Genomic DNA, 15,953 nt, shown 5'->3' on the forward strand with positions numbered 1-15,953 from the left:
GTGAAATACCTGGAGGCAGAAGGTTAAGAAAATCAAAGAAAAAAAGAACGAAAACAAAGAATGATAGATATAGAAAAGAAAGAACTATGAAGTTTGAGTCGACTGATTGACATATTTCAGAAGGAACAGTCAAGTTTGAGACAATTGACTGATATTTTGCAAATGAAGAATTTACTATATAATTCTCAAGTTTTACTAAGATGTTCTGTAGTTTTGTATTGAAATATATTTGGCTGTCCCCATTCGTGTTCTTGTTCACCACACTAGCACATCCCGAACAAAACAAAACGCGTGCTGCAGATTTTATTGTTATCCATATATGAATTATTACTGTACTTACTTTACTTACGCCTGTTACTCCCAATGGAGCATAGGCCGCCAACCAGCATTCTCCAACTCACTCTGCCCTGGGCCTTCTTTTCTAGTTCTATCCAGTTTTTGTTCATTCTTCTCATATCTGTTTCCATTTGTCGGCGTAATGTGTTCTTTGGTCTTCCTCTTCTCCTTTGGCCCTCAGGTTTCCATGTGAGGGCTTGTCTTGTGACGCAATTGGGTGATTTTCTTAATGTATGTCCTATCCACTTCCAGCTCTTCTTCCTGATTTCTTCCTTCACTCGAATCTGGTTTGTTGTCTCCCACAGTAGGTTATTGGTGATATTGTCTGGCCAACGGATCTTAAGTATCTTGCGTAGACATATATCAATTATAATCAATGACTGATGCATGCAGCTTTCATAGGTCACTTATAAACCCATCAATATAAAGCCTGATTTTCATATTTACATAATTGTTGGCTATCATATCAGTCTGAATTGAAAAACTGATGTCTTATGTGATACTAATCATAATTAAAGCTTAATAGACGTTCATTATTTAAGAAAGGTTGTAAAAGAAATCACTTAAAGTAAGAAAATACATCCTAATCTATGCTGATTAGATCTTGATAACTTATACATCAATTGTCATTATACAGAATATCTCTGTCATGTAAATATAAATAAATAAGTCCTATGAGATGAAGATACTCCTCTTTAATAATATTGAATAAGTATAGTGCAACTAACTAATTTTAAATATTTGAATCATTGTATATTTCAACCAATTGGTTTAAAGGTTTAGTTCATGTCATGAGATTTGATGATTGTCCACCTAGAATTATGTTGAGTCTCATGTGTATACTACAAAAAGGCCCTTTTTCAAATTGTAGAAGTTTTGTAGTTCTCATTGAAGTAGCTCATAGAGTTTATTTACGCGAAAGACTAAAATATTTAATCTTTCCGACCATATTTTATTCTATTACCGTAGTTAAGTATAAATTAATTTAAATAATGAAATAGTGATTTATCTTGTCTAATAATTTGATTAGTGGAATTGTGAACCTCTATTGATACAAATATTTAGGAAGTCTGTGTTATGTTCACTACTTGATTAACGCAGAATACGCCATACAACTATTTCACTTGAACGTATAGAACCCCACAATCACAAAATCAGAAGATAGAAGAAAACTGGAGAAGTGCTTGTTGGGTACGAATCAAAATGTATAGAAAATCATGAGTATTTATAGATTTTAGCGTTTGTAATAACATCATTATAATTCAGTCAGTCCGCAAAGAGGCATGTTATGCTACTGTTCAGTAGTAGCATGACACGTTGATTTTCTAGAAAACCCCATCATGTTCTGATTCGATGGAAACTCTTCGGCTCTTTTATGGCCTCTAGAGGTTCCATCGTAATTTTCGGAAGCAATCTTAACAGTCTGTCATTCTTACAGTGCCAATGTAAACTGCAACTTGGAATTCTGACCAAGATGAAAGGATGAACAAGTGAGGCAAAAACCAAGATGATTTTATAGTTCAAAATGTCAGGGTTGACAAATAATATATGCCTCTGAGCCATTACATTAGATTTAAAGTCATTTCACTCAAGGAAAGACAAGATTGAATTTAATCCACGTCACTCAAACTGTTTCTTTTGGTAATACAAAAAATTATTTGAGCTCTAGTATTTTTTAATCCTGATAATTTGCTCTCTTTTCCTGCTTTTTTAGAATTATTTCAATGTAGTACACCGTACCAGTCCTTAAGTTTTTTTTTGACTGACTGAATTGAAAAAAAATAATTCTATGTATTGTAACCGACTTTGTATAATGTTTTAATAGCATTATGCAAACGTTTAAAAAAATATATCTTTACAAAACTCAACAAAAAATGCTTAGTAATTTACTTCTAAAAACAAAATATTTCCAACTGTAAAGTTTGTATTTTATTGGAATTATTAAGATACAACATTGAAAGCACTGGGCGGCCGTTTCGTCCTATTATAGGACTCCTCAGCGGTGTGCATCCACGATCCCGCACTCGCGAGATTTGAACCCAGGACCTACCAGTCTCGCGCACTGCGGAGGAGTCCCATGATAGGACGAAACGGCCGTCCAGTGCTTCGAGGTTTTCCATGGTAGTCTAGCTTCAAATGGCTCATAATTTCAACTATGAAAAATACTGGAATCTCCACAAAACTCTTTCTGACAACATTGAAACATAACTTTTAATTCATATACATTAGTTGACGTTTATGACTTCTATTAATCAAATCCAAGCAATCAATTTATATGAATTAAAATTAAAATTCACTCCATTGTATAAGCTAATGGCTATCTGAACTCAGTAGCTAAATATATAATGCAATGGCGTTTGAAGCGAAAGGTAATGGGTTCCAGTTCCGGAGTGAAAATCAACTCTGATATTCAGGTACATCGAACTGATGAGTCCTAAATAGGACGAAAAGAGGGTCTTGGATTGCACTGCTAGGCACCATCCATCTCTGTTTTAGAATGGAACATAAGATTAAAGCTTAACAAAGAAGTGGGTCTTTGTTACACCACTTCAGTTGGAAATGTATTTAATCTCAATTACTTAAGTCATTACAACCTAATTATATTTCTTTAAATCCTCATGAAGTGGAATGTTTCTTGCAATTAACTTATTATTATTTTAATGGTAGTGAAACAAACAAATAATAGGACCATAATAATCAGAAGGGGTTTTGTGGAGATTTCAGTATTTTCATAGTTGAAATCATGAGTCAATTGAAGCTAGACCACCATCATATGCTCATTGGTGACTGACTTCAAGGGATGTTTCCTTGAGTTCTAGTGGGAAGCAGTGACCAGTGGAGTTCAACCACGTTTCTTATGAGATGTCAACTCACTGAAGACAATTGGTGAACGGTTGCTCAAACTTCGTGGATTGGTTGAGGTTAGACATTAACACCGTTGGATGCCGGCCGGCTCAGTGGTCTATCGGTTAAGTGCTCTGGTGTGAAACTGGTAGGTCCTGGGTTCGAATCTTGCTGGGCGGGATCGTGGATGAGCACTGCTGAGGACTCTCATAATAGGACGAAACGGCCGTCCAGTATTTCCATGTTTTCCATGGTGGTCTAGCTTCAATTGACTCATGATTTCAACTAGGACCATATTAGTTAAATTTTGTTCAATCACTGTCACTGCTGCTTTCACAGTCCAAAAATAAGCTGCCACGTTTATTAAAGTGCCTTAATTAATTCTATCATATGATCCATATTTGTATCTATATGCATAATTTGTAAACAGTGTAACACTAGAATTGCACCTTGCTAGTGAATTATTAACTCTGGGACAAAATAATAGTTTTTTCAGGTATATACATTATTACCATGAGTTATATAGTGATTTTAATCACAACAATAATAAGGATATGATTTATTGGACAAGTGTAGATTATCATATATTTCAAAAGCAGAAAATGTATTGAAAGTGTGTTGTTTGCTTGTATCTTCCCATTGCGGATGGTACTGGGTTCGATTACTGGAGTGAACGTCAACTCTGAGATACAGGTACATCCAGACGACAAGTCCCAAATAGGAAAAAGTGGCGTGCATCCTGGATTCCACTGTTAGACAGTATCCATCTTTGTTTAAAAAGCTTATGACTTAAGGCAATATCAAGGCAATCCGAACAGAATGCACATATGCGAACAAGAGACTGATCAATCGCAGTCCTAAACAACAATGTGAACATACAAGCAAACAACACCAAATGAATTTAGAATAGGTATTGGTTATTACAATACAAAAAAGTTAACAAAATATACTTCTTAGCTCTTAAAAGGTTTGAATTTTCATTATTATGGTTAGGTTTTATTTTTTCAAAATGTTATCCATGCCATTTGTAATTTAGATCTAAAATTTCCGTAATTCATTCATCCTGGAAAATGAATGATTTCATGAAGGATCACTAAAGTGATTATGAAAAACACACACACACATACAAGTACACAGTTGTACAATTTATCAATGACGATCATGTAAAATATGATCAAATCTAAAGGTTTTAATAGAAAACATAGAGAAACATCCTCTAAAATTGAAACAATTAGTTATTTGTTAATTATTACGTCATTTGATAGTTAACGTAAGAATACTAAACTAAACAGTTACGTCTATAATGATATTCTTACATGAGCGTAGAGCATTTCAATATATGTATGTATCTCAATGGTATAAACTCTGAATAATACTGGTACTAATAATAATATTATCATTAATGTTAACCCATTTGTTAAATGTTAGAAGCCTAGATTCTAAATGTACTAGTAGTTAGGTATACTTGTGACGTTTGTGACGTTTGTCTAAGATAATCATTGATGTATACATATATAGTCTTTATTTTAACTGGATACATTTAAAAGCCTAATTCTTTTGTTTTAAATAATTAATGCTTATCGCCATCCATCGTTCTAGTATAATCCCTAGAAAAAACTGGATAGATAGTAAATTAACCAGACATTGTTTAAGTAGTGTAAAGGATTAATAAAATGAATATATATATATATGAGAATATATTTAAGTAGTATTTAAAAGAAGATTACTTTCCATATATTCAAAGTGATAGATTATAGATCAATGTAGATCAGTGTGTATTACCAACTGCTTAATCCATGATAAAATTGGTAGGATCGAAATGAACACAAGATGTCGAAACATATTCGAAGTATTTTTAATACTGAAAGGAATTAAACATTTTTTAAAAGTTTATAATAGCTTAGAACGTAGCTAGTTACTTATTATGATGAACCAATCGAAATATATTGACTAGAAAAATTTTGTTACCTTAGGTCTTTGTGGTTCAACGGTTGAGTGTTCTTTCATGAGGCTGAGGTTCTTGAGTTCGATATCTAAAGGTGGAGTTATCAAGGTTTATGGCCGAGGTGTTTCTTATGGAGACGAAACATCTTTACAGTTTTTTTAGTTTGATATGATGGCCTAACTAAGATCAGTGCGTGGTTTAAACTATGAAACTTTGATAAAATCCTAAGGGCCCAAATACTCATATGAATTTTTTATCAATTGTTATTTATTTTATAGACAAAATGTTGCATAGATCAAAATATCACATCATGTACAGGGAGTCAAACAAAGTCACCGGAAAAACGAAAGCAAGTAAACTACAATCTAGAACAACAACAACAACAACATAGTCAAATAATATCGAAAGGATTAGATCAGTCCAACGATGATTCTCATTTAAAATCAGATAATCGAAAAAATGTATCATGGAAATTGAATATTGATAGTGATTATGAAGTGGATTCGTTAACATTAGCTCGTGATGGCGGTATACTGGATTGGGATGATCGTGTTGCTGATGTGTTAGATGATCGAGAACTGGTAAGTACTTATTATTTGCTTCTTTTTTTCAATTATAATTTGGTTTTATATTTTATAGAGTATCCCATGGATCGCATAATGTACAGACTTGTTTTGAATATTATAGCACTCAAAATAAAGCTGTAAAGTATTGTAACATCGATTTTATTCTAGTTTATAACTAGCCAGAAGTGCTTACCAACAATCTCATTTAAGACAGCAGATTGATTCAAGTTTGAAGTTTCTACCATTTATTTCTCATTCAGCAGTTTAATTTGGAAATGAATTCTTTTAGTTTGATTACATGAGGAGTCAACGGTGTGAACTTCAAAGGTGCTTCAAACTAAGACGAATCACTTGTCCAATACTACTGGACTTTTAATGTTTCTATGGATGTGGTTTGATATAAAATTTCCTTTTATCAGTAACTTAGAAGCATTTACTTACTCTAAATAAGATCACTGATTTAGTGAATTAACTAATGATTAGCTTACCTTAGTCCAAATCACATGCTTTATCTTTTTCTCTGATTAAATGCATGGACTCCGATTACTAGCTTATATAGATTTCTTATGTCTTTCTTCTAGACTGATCTGTTGGAATATGAGAAAATTCAAAAGATTTACATTTATTATTGTGTATTCTATGATTAAGAAGCCTAAATAATAACATAGAATCTCGCGAGGCGGGATCGTGGATGCACACTACTGAGGAGTCCCATAATAGAATGAAACGGCGGTCCAGTGCTTCCAGGTTTTCCATGGTGGTCTAGCTTCAATTGACACATGATCTCAACTCTATAAAATAACATCAATCGTTGCATGATTACAATACATCACATAACTAAGTCATTTGTGGCATGAAACTGAGTAATAGATGCATGGTAAATTATCTGTAATACATGGAAAGTATAAAATACGTTCATACATTCTTTAGTGAATGAAACGAAAGCTTACAAATATGTTAATATAGAAAAATACCATAAATCATTTACATAATAATTCATAACTGGACAGTCCTCAGAATTCTACCCTGACCATATAATCCTCCATATCTAACATGGTTGTTCTTCACAATATTTAATAATAATAATAAATTAGGAGATAGAAGTTTCTGTAACCTGTAGAAAAATTAAACGAAAGACATCTACGGTATTTAACAGGTTCTGCTAATATCAATATTTGACCCTCATTTCGATAAATTAAACAGTCACAGACTAGATCTTCAAACATACTGCTATTGATTAATCACATCAAATATGGTACTTCTGAATGTCGATTCCTCTGTTTCATGGATGCATCATCCATTAATTCGGCAACATAAAAGTTATGAGTATACACGTTTACATAAAAGGATAGTGAATATTGTTTGCAAAATTGTCTTATTTAAGTACTTTTTTTTACATTCGCACAATTCTGTCACTAGCACAATTTACTCATCTCTGAAAAGAAACTATCAGGTTATGATAACGAAATAACAGAGGTCGATAAAACCAGACGAAAGACAGTCAAACCAATAACTCAGAGGTTATGAGAAATATTTAGTTAAATGAGATTTAATTTCTATTAATTTGTATTAAGCTAATAACCTAGTTTTGCCACATTTAATCGTATCTAAGAATGCAGTTGCTCCTGTGAAGAAAGCTATATTGGATGTACAACCAAACAACTGAGCCAACGAGTTAGTGAACACCTTATTTCGTGTATAGGAAAGAGTATAATCGAAATAAAGAAGCAGTTCTGTTTCGTCAAACTTGATAGATAACACTCATGTAGTAGATAGGAACGGGTCTTATAAGGTGATTTGATGCATTTCTACTAGTTCTCCTTATGGGGTTCGATCTCGTTTCATACACATAGCATAAGCTTTAGGGATTCGAGCTAAAAATCCAACTCTTTGTATTCATAAAAACAATTTGCGACACTCTTATTTCTTCCTTAGCCGAATCAGATTTTATTTATTATTATTTTCTATACTCTTTGTCCGTTAATTTTTGTTCACCACGTTTTTCTCAAATATATACTTCCCTGTCCAATTATCTGAATACTTCTTATTACGTAATTTTTAATAAGTTATTTCAGTGTTATTATTGTGTGTTACTACTGACTGATTAACTACTTTGATTGGTTTATTAGTTTCATATATTGTTATGCCCCGATAACAATAGTGAATAGTAACTTTGGGATCCATTTATGGACTAGTATTATGCATATAATTGTTGTCGTTTATTTGCTAAATAATTAAACTACTCATGTTCATATTCCTTTCATTGTGAGCTTTATTTTGACGCTTGGACTATTATTGTACGATTTACCATTCTTGAGTTATACCTAGTCTGTTAATTACTGTTCCCCTTATTCACAGCTACATTTGGCTAACTCTTGTATAAATGTTATTTTCTATGTTATGGTACGATGTGATCAGTCTGTTTGATATATAAACTCAGTATGTTTGAAATACAAGGATTCATATTGCAGAGGCTGTTATTGGTGTTGTGGACTTAACTGGGTGGACTAGGCAGAAAGCAGGACCGATACGTACTCTAGACTGCTCGTACGGTTTTCGTGTGTCACTGTTCCAATGGATAATTCGCTGCTCTCTGATTGGCGGTACATTAACAAGTCATCCACTCGGCCACAAGATATGACATATAAAATATTATTGTAAATTAGAATAAAGTCAAATGAATATAATATTGTTGTTATATGTGTTGGTTTAATTCATAAAATAGGAATTTTTTAAAGTTTTTCGATATGTTTTTCACTTATATCTGTGAAATGATTTCCTAATAGTTACCATGGTATTATAATTTAATTTCTTTTTTAAAAATCAATTCATTTTTCATTTATATCATCATTATTATTTTTATATTGATGTAATCAATACACATAACTAATATATATATACATTGGACTAGAACAAGTTTACTTGTAAAATATTATTTTCAATAACATCTTCAAACCCTAATCTTTCACATTAATGCTTATAATCTAACTACTTTTAGCATTATGAGACAATTGCATCTCTGAGCTAATGTGGTGTGGCAACTCGAACTGATGTACGTACGTACAAAGTTCTATGTTGTGACTAACTGACTGACTTATTTTCAATGGATTATATAGATTGTTAACGAAATATAGATTACTGCTGGTTAACAAAGTTAAGAATTATCATTAAGGAAGTTATTTTTTTTTCAAATCACTTTGTAATTGATTATATTCTAAATCTAAGGAGCTGATGTTTAAAATTGTTACAAACTCAACAGTATTTTGAAAGAAAATGTTATTATTTTCTGATTCCTAATTTTTCGATCAACAAAATGTTATGATAAGCAGAGATGGATGGTGTCTAGTAGTGGAATCCAGGACGCATGTTTCGTTTTATTTGAGACTTGTCAGATGAGTGCATTTGAATCTCCAAGTTGATGTTCACTCTAGGACTTGATTACTGGATTCAACTGCTTGCCACTATCCATCTTTGTTTATAATGCTCGTGATTTAAGACGATATCGAGACGACTCATACAGTATGCACATATACCAATAAAAAATTAATCAATTGCAGTCTTAAACATCAAAGAGAAGATTCCAACCACCGGTACAAATGTCCTTTTTATTATGGTTTTCCATCACGCAATTCAACTTTTATCACTCAAGTGGACTACATTATGCGCTAGTATTCAAAGTATAATTTTTCAGAATGGGTTTTCTGGAGATTTCAGTATTTTTATAGTTGAAATCATGAGTCAATTAAAGATAGACCGCCATGGAAAACCTGTAAGCACTGGAAGGTCGTTTCGTCTTATTATGGGACTCCTCAGCAGTGCACATCCACGATCCCGCCTCACGAGATTCGAACCCGGGACCTACCAGTCTCGCACCAGAGCGCTTAACTCAGTGGTCTATCAGTTAAGTGCTCTGGCGCGAGACTGGTAGGTCTTGGTTTCGAATCTCGCGAGTGCGAGATCGTGGATGCGCACTGCTGAGGAGTCGTATAATTTTTCATTTATAAAATTCTATATTTTGCATCTGAAACCTGATTTTTGGTGATTTCATTCTTATAGTGCCAAAATTCTGAAATATGTTTATTCAGTCTGTTAGTCTCCATTAATCAAAACATTTTATAATACTTTCACTTTTCACCCTTAAAAATGAGTAGTATATTAATTTCTGTTGTTTTTTGTTATTTAAAAAAATCTGTCAATTCAGGAAAGATATTAACAAAATATTTTTACTAATGATTGACTACACCAAGTTAAAGGATGGATAATATCCTTCATGAAAAGTAACCTATTGTAAGGTAGTGTATGTATACAAATAACTAAATGACATTTTGATACTGTTGGGTACTCTGAGTTAGATTATTTAATTGTAGGGTTGTCATTGTCATTATGGACAACAGTTTCAAGAAAAAGTGAGCGTCTCACTTATTCTGCGAGGCGCAAACAAGTTTGTCCTAGTGGACTTGTTTTTGACTGATTGTTTTTGTAGGTTTCATTTGTTCTTGTGCTTCTGTTGACTATCTTGTTCCGTTTATCTCTAACCATCTTGGTGAATGACCTTTTACATATGTTCAAAGTTCTCTAAGTGTACTGAAATGAGTGACAGCATGTTACAGTGTTGCACTGTCAGTCTATGTTTGTGTATGCGAAGATGAAAGTGGAGTCGACTTTGTCCACCGTACTGTACATCACAATCGGTACAATTTATTTTAAAGATGATAATGAATTTATCTACATTCGTTATTATATCTTTAGATTAGTGTGAAGTTAAGTGAAGAAATTTACTTGTTTTAGGAGAGACTTTGACTACAAAAGGCTTCAAAATCCATTTGATGATTTCTGAAATGGTTTCCACATCAGTTCTCTAGCTTAGAACTTCCCCTGAACCTCTTGATGGAGTTGCTTGGGAAGCCATTTTTATGAAAGATAGATAGGACTCAAATTTATTCAGTTTTTTTTCGCTCACTGAAAGTGCTGAAATTCGTTTTGATCATTTGTATAAAGAATTTAAGACTCTGTTATATCTTATGGCCGAGTGGATGCCCAATTAACATATGACTTGATAAAACCGCGAATCAGAGAGCAGCGAATTATCCATTGGAACAGTGACACACGAAAACCGTACGAGCAGTTTAGAGTACGTATCGGTCCTGCTTTCTGCCTAGTCCACCCAGTTAAGTCCACAACACCAATAACAGCCTCTGCAATATGAATCCTTGTATTTCAAACATACTGAGTTTATATATCAAACAGACTGATCACATCGTACCATAACATAGAAAATAACATTTATACAAGAGTTAGCCAAATGTGGCTGTGAATATGGGAGGCAGCAATTAATGGACTAGGGATAATTCGAGTATGGTAAATCGTACAATAATAGTCCATAGGTTAAAATAAAGCTTATGATAAGAGAAACACGAATACGAATAGTTTAATTATTTAGCAATTATACGATGAAAATTATATGCATAATACTAGTCCATAAATGGATGCTAAAGTTATCATTAACTATTGTTATCCGGATCCAACAGACTCATAATTCTCCTAACTTATTTCTTCCTATTTTATAGTTTATCAACTTATCATTCAAAATTAATTTCTAAATAGCTTATTTCCATAATTTCATCTCATTAGTATAATAGACGAACAGAATTCTTTTTTTTTTCAAAAATTAAAACTACTTACTATATTTCTAAAAAAAAAATAAGTAGTATGTTAAAAATGATTTAAAAAAACAAATGAGATATGTCATCGGAAAATTTAAAAATTTTTGATTTTTTTTCTAAATATAAATTAATTGTGCGAAAAATAAATTGGTACTCCATTTCCTCGACAATAAAAATTATCAAAAAGAAGGTATTCACTTAACACAATTTCTATCAGAATTTACATTGTGTATATTATAGATGTTCAATTGCCCCTAATATTGAAACTTCATTCTAGAAAAAAAATGGAAAGAAGATTAAATTTCATCGATCATAGTTGTTTTTTATCCCCCTGGAAACAAAGTGTATATATTTTTTTTTCCATGGAAAAACACAAAAAGAAACTATACATTGAAATGTATAATTACTTATGTTAGTATTTCTGTGGATACATATATACATATATGTACGTTTGTATGTTTGCTGATATATATATACTTATCTACATCTGTATAGTAATTGTAGTTTGATTTTAGTTTTAATAGTGTTTCCGTTTCATGTTTTAAACTTGTGTTTTATATCTAATATTTATGATTATTTTTTTTATTTAAAGAAAATAAATACACTTGCTGTACATTAGCTAATCCCTCATAATGATAGTTATCTTAGCCAATAATAATATAAAGTTGTACTTGGAGACGGTTTTTGCATAATACATAATACATAGCATATATATATATGTATATATATATATATATATATATACAAATCGGTCATTTGGACTGAACTTGCATATACCATTATTATATAATGCCGAGAACTATATGAAAATGATTTGACTGACGGAATGATTATTTGATATTCAAAGTAAATAGGATAGATATTTCCTTCTTTAACTTCTATTTTAATAACAGTAAAAATACAAAAAAAAACAATACCGATACTAGTAGAGATACTAATAATATTGTTATATTTGCCGACGATCCTATTAATGATTTTGTTAAACAGAGTAAACTAATCAGTTACTTTGGTTAGCCACAGAATTGATATGGGGTATTTAATTAGTGAGGCTTTGGTTGTTAATCGATGATAAATAGTTGACAAGAATACACTTTCTTATAAGTTCATCCGTTTGGATATGTACTATTTACACTTGATCACCAGTTATTTTGGGATATGATGTTTAGTGGTGTAGGAGAATGAAGCTAGGAGAGGTTCATGGGATCAGTTCATGAACTGTTGAGTTAACTGTTGAGTTGTCGCGTGTTGATAGGTAGGGACTAAGTAGTTTGGACAGGGGGTTGAAGATATCGTGTGATATGGTTATCATCGATTGCATCGGCTCAGATCCATTTGATGAGTCTCAAAATTATCCTGTTTTATTCACAAGCTTGTATTTAACTCTTTTTAAACCTAATCATTTTCACTAATATTGATACTAGATGCTTTCATCAGTGTGCGTTGATATGGTGTGGTAACTGGAACCAGTGTTGAAGTATCCCTAGTTCTACAATGCTTACGACCAATCAACTGATGACGTGTTAGATCACCAAAAATGAACACAATTAAACAACTTTGGAGAAACTGCATGCATCGAACTGTGTAATTTAGCCTTGTAGTTGTCCTTGTCTTTGTAAACATTATTATAGGCTCAAATGTGATAAAAAAAGATAATATCTAAAACAGAAGTGGATACTTAAGAATTAGGTCAATCAGTTTATGGTACGTGACCTCATCAAAGTCATCAATATGTGAAAAATGGAGCTTTACTGTCATTCGGAGTTACTGAAAAAATGAAGTCAGAAGTTAAAATAAATCTTTTAGTAACTAAAAATGCTTTTATAGTTTACCAAAATTCAATTCAACGCGACGATATAGTTGACACTTTTATTTAATAGACAGTTCATTAGCCATCTTTCTAGTCTCTTTTGTTTCAGTTTAACAGGAAATATTTATCTATTATCAATGTTTATCTAAAGTTACCATCTAAGTTTAACATAATAACGGTTAATCAATTAATTTATTGACTTGGTTAGTACTGAGACGAAAAATTCTTCTTCAGATAAATTATATTAAACTTCAGAAGGGGTTTTTGTGGATATTTCAGTATTTTCATAGTTAAAATCATGAATCAATTGAAGCTAGACCACCATGGAAAACCTGGAAGCACTGGACGGCCGTTTCATCCAGGTTTTCAATAGTGGTCTAACTTCAATTGACTCATGATTTCAACTATGAAAATATATTAAATTTGGTAATTTTATTTTGAACGTCGTACTGACGATAAAAACTATACTAGTTTGAAATCCGTGTTAGAATTCAATCTTTGCTGTACTTAGCTATAACAGACCTATATAACAATATTGCTTAATAATATTACTGTGATTTAGCTTTCTAAATTTGTCATTTAATAAGATTACTGGTTGGTTGAGTTACCTGCACTACTGACCTTCACACTGCCTGTTGTACTTATTCAGCATATTGACTCTTATTGGTCTTTGCAACCTTTTCGTCTTGCACTAATCTGTCCAATCAGAACACAAGAAAAGTCGGCTGAGTTATCTCAAATACTAACTAGTATTAATAATTTTAATTAAACAATCAGCAAAGTTTGTGTAGTTTTAAGACGATTGTTTAATTTATTTCTCATTACTATCTTGGACGGATAAAAATTCGAAGTTAATCAATAAAACAAATAAAATCATGAATTTTACTTACTTACGCCTGTTACTCCCAATGGAGCATAGGCCGCCGACCAGCATTCTCCAACCATCTCTGTCCTGGGCTTTCTTTTCTAATTCTATCCAATTTTTGTTCATTCTTCTCATGTCTGTCTCCATTTCTCGGCTTAATGTGTTCTTTGGTCTTCCACTTCTCCTTTGGCCTTCAGGATTCCATGTGAGGGCTTGTCTTGTGACGCAGTTAGATGACTTCCTCAATGTGTGTCCTAAAATCATGAATAATCTTTTTTTTTTCTAGAAAATATAAATTTATCTAAAAGTATTGTTCTAAATTATCATTCATTATATACGTTTCAGATATTTTGTTAGATAGTCATTAGAAAAGCTCTATACATTTGATGTATTCGGTCGTATCACTTATTACTGAACAGTGAAGTCTTTTTAATATAGCTATCTAATTCAAAACATAGCACTTTATGGAATTGTCGGTTCCCGTATATAAGTAACTAAAATGACCGATTCTATGTGATATTTTCATTGAGGCGTTTGATAGTCACCTATAATCTGTGATGGTCAATGCTACTGTGGTATAGGGTTGCTTACATCCACATAAGTAGTATATGACGATGATCAGGCAGAGAATATATTTCACTAGAAGATCGATAAGGAAAGAACGGAAACGAAACGCAATTGATATGAAAATGTATGAACATCAATAATCGGAGACTATGAACTGATATTTGCAGGTGGAACGGTCAAGATTGAGACAAATAATTGATAGTTTGCAACAATAGCTATTTACTGTAAGGTTGTCAGATTTTAGTGAGATAGTCTGTAATTTTTGTGTCAAATACATTCAATTGTCCCCATTTGTGTTCTTGTTCAATACAATACCACCTTTTTTATTTATGATTAGCGTAATATCAGGAACTATCGACTTCAAAGCGTGTATAAAACAGTGTTTAGTTTACATAGTTTAGAAGTATGATGAGTGGTAATAAGATCATAAGTGTAAAATTCCATGTGTAGTTGTGACATTTTCATCATCGCTTCAAAGTTTCCAGCTATGAATATGAATGTTTCTTATTACTTTCTTTATTCTCGAAATTCCAAAACTGATATCAATTCATTGTATAAACTGAATAAAAATATGTCGGTCTCTACAATTTCTCAGTTTACATAACAGTTTTATTTAACATAGTGAAAAATCATGAGTCGACCTGACATTATATCTCAATTTTGAACTTTCGTCCCACTCTTTACATTCATTAATAAAGAAATCCTCATGGCGTCTAAACCACTCCTCAAAAGTAACTCCACTTTCTGGATCAAATCTAAATTCAGTTATTGAATTTGCAATAGAACCCGGAGTCATAGTGGAATTAGACACATTTGTTCTTGAGGATATTGACATATTTTTGACTAATAATTCGATAAGAGAATTTTGCTGTTGCAACAAGGTTTTCAGATCATCCATTTTCTTGTTACAAAATTCACTTTAACTGAATATGTAAGCGTAGATCCGTTTTAATCACCGTCGCCAATTGTTATAAACGTAAAGGATGCTGATTATAACTCTAGAGTTTCTGGTTATAACACAAATAAACTGAGCATTGGATAGATTGTTATAGATAAAAATGATATATTTATAATATCCTAATGAGTAGAAAAATTAGATTTTTAATTTTTCTAACGTTTTGTGACTCAGTGTAAGCCACTTCTTCAGGGAAAACTTAAAAACGTAATTTTTCTATTAATTGGGATATCACAAATCTATTGTTTTTATAGTTGAAATCATGAGTCAATGGAAGCTAGACCACCATGGAAAACCACGTCTGTTGTGAGATAACAACTCACTGAAGACAATTGTTGAACGGTTGGATTGGTTGAAGTTAGACATTAACACCGTTGGATGCCGGCCAGCTCAGTGGTATATCAG

General features: G+C 32.2%; 1 protein-coding gene across 1 annotated transcript in view; it reads left to right on the forward strand.

The window, feature by feature from the left end:
* Positions 1-5,185: 5,185 nt before the first annotated feature.
* Positions 5,186-15,953, forward strand: part of Smp_127790 (hypothetical protein) — a gene marked incomplete at both ends in the record, with an annotated part of 26,544 nt that continues 15,776 nt past the window's right edge. Inside the window, 2 exons of the mRNA XM_018798593.1 lie at positions 5,186-5,233; positions 5,404-5,706. Of these exons, the coding sequence (XP_018653520.1) occupies positions 5,186-5,233; positions 5,404-5,706 (351 nt within the window). The remainder of the gene's footprint in view (positions 5,234-5,403; positions 5,707-15,953) is intronic.

This window comes from Schistosoma mansoni, chromosome 7, assembly GCF_000237925.1.
Source record: "Schistosoma mansoni strain Puerto Rico chromosome 7, complete genome".
Lineage (NCBI taxonomy): Eukaryota > Metazoa > Platyhelminthes > Trematoda > Strigeidida > Schistosomatidae > Schistosoma > Schistosoma mansoni.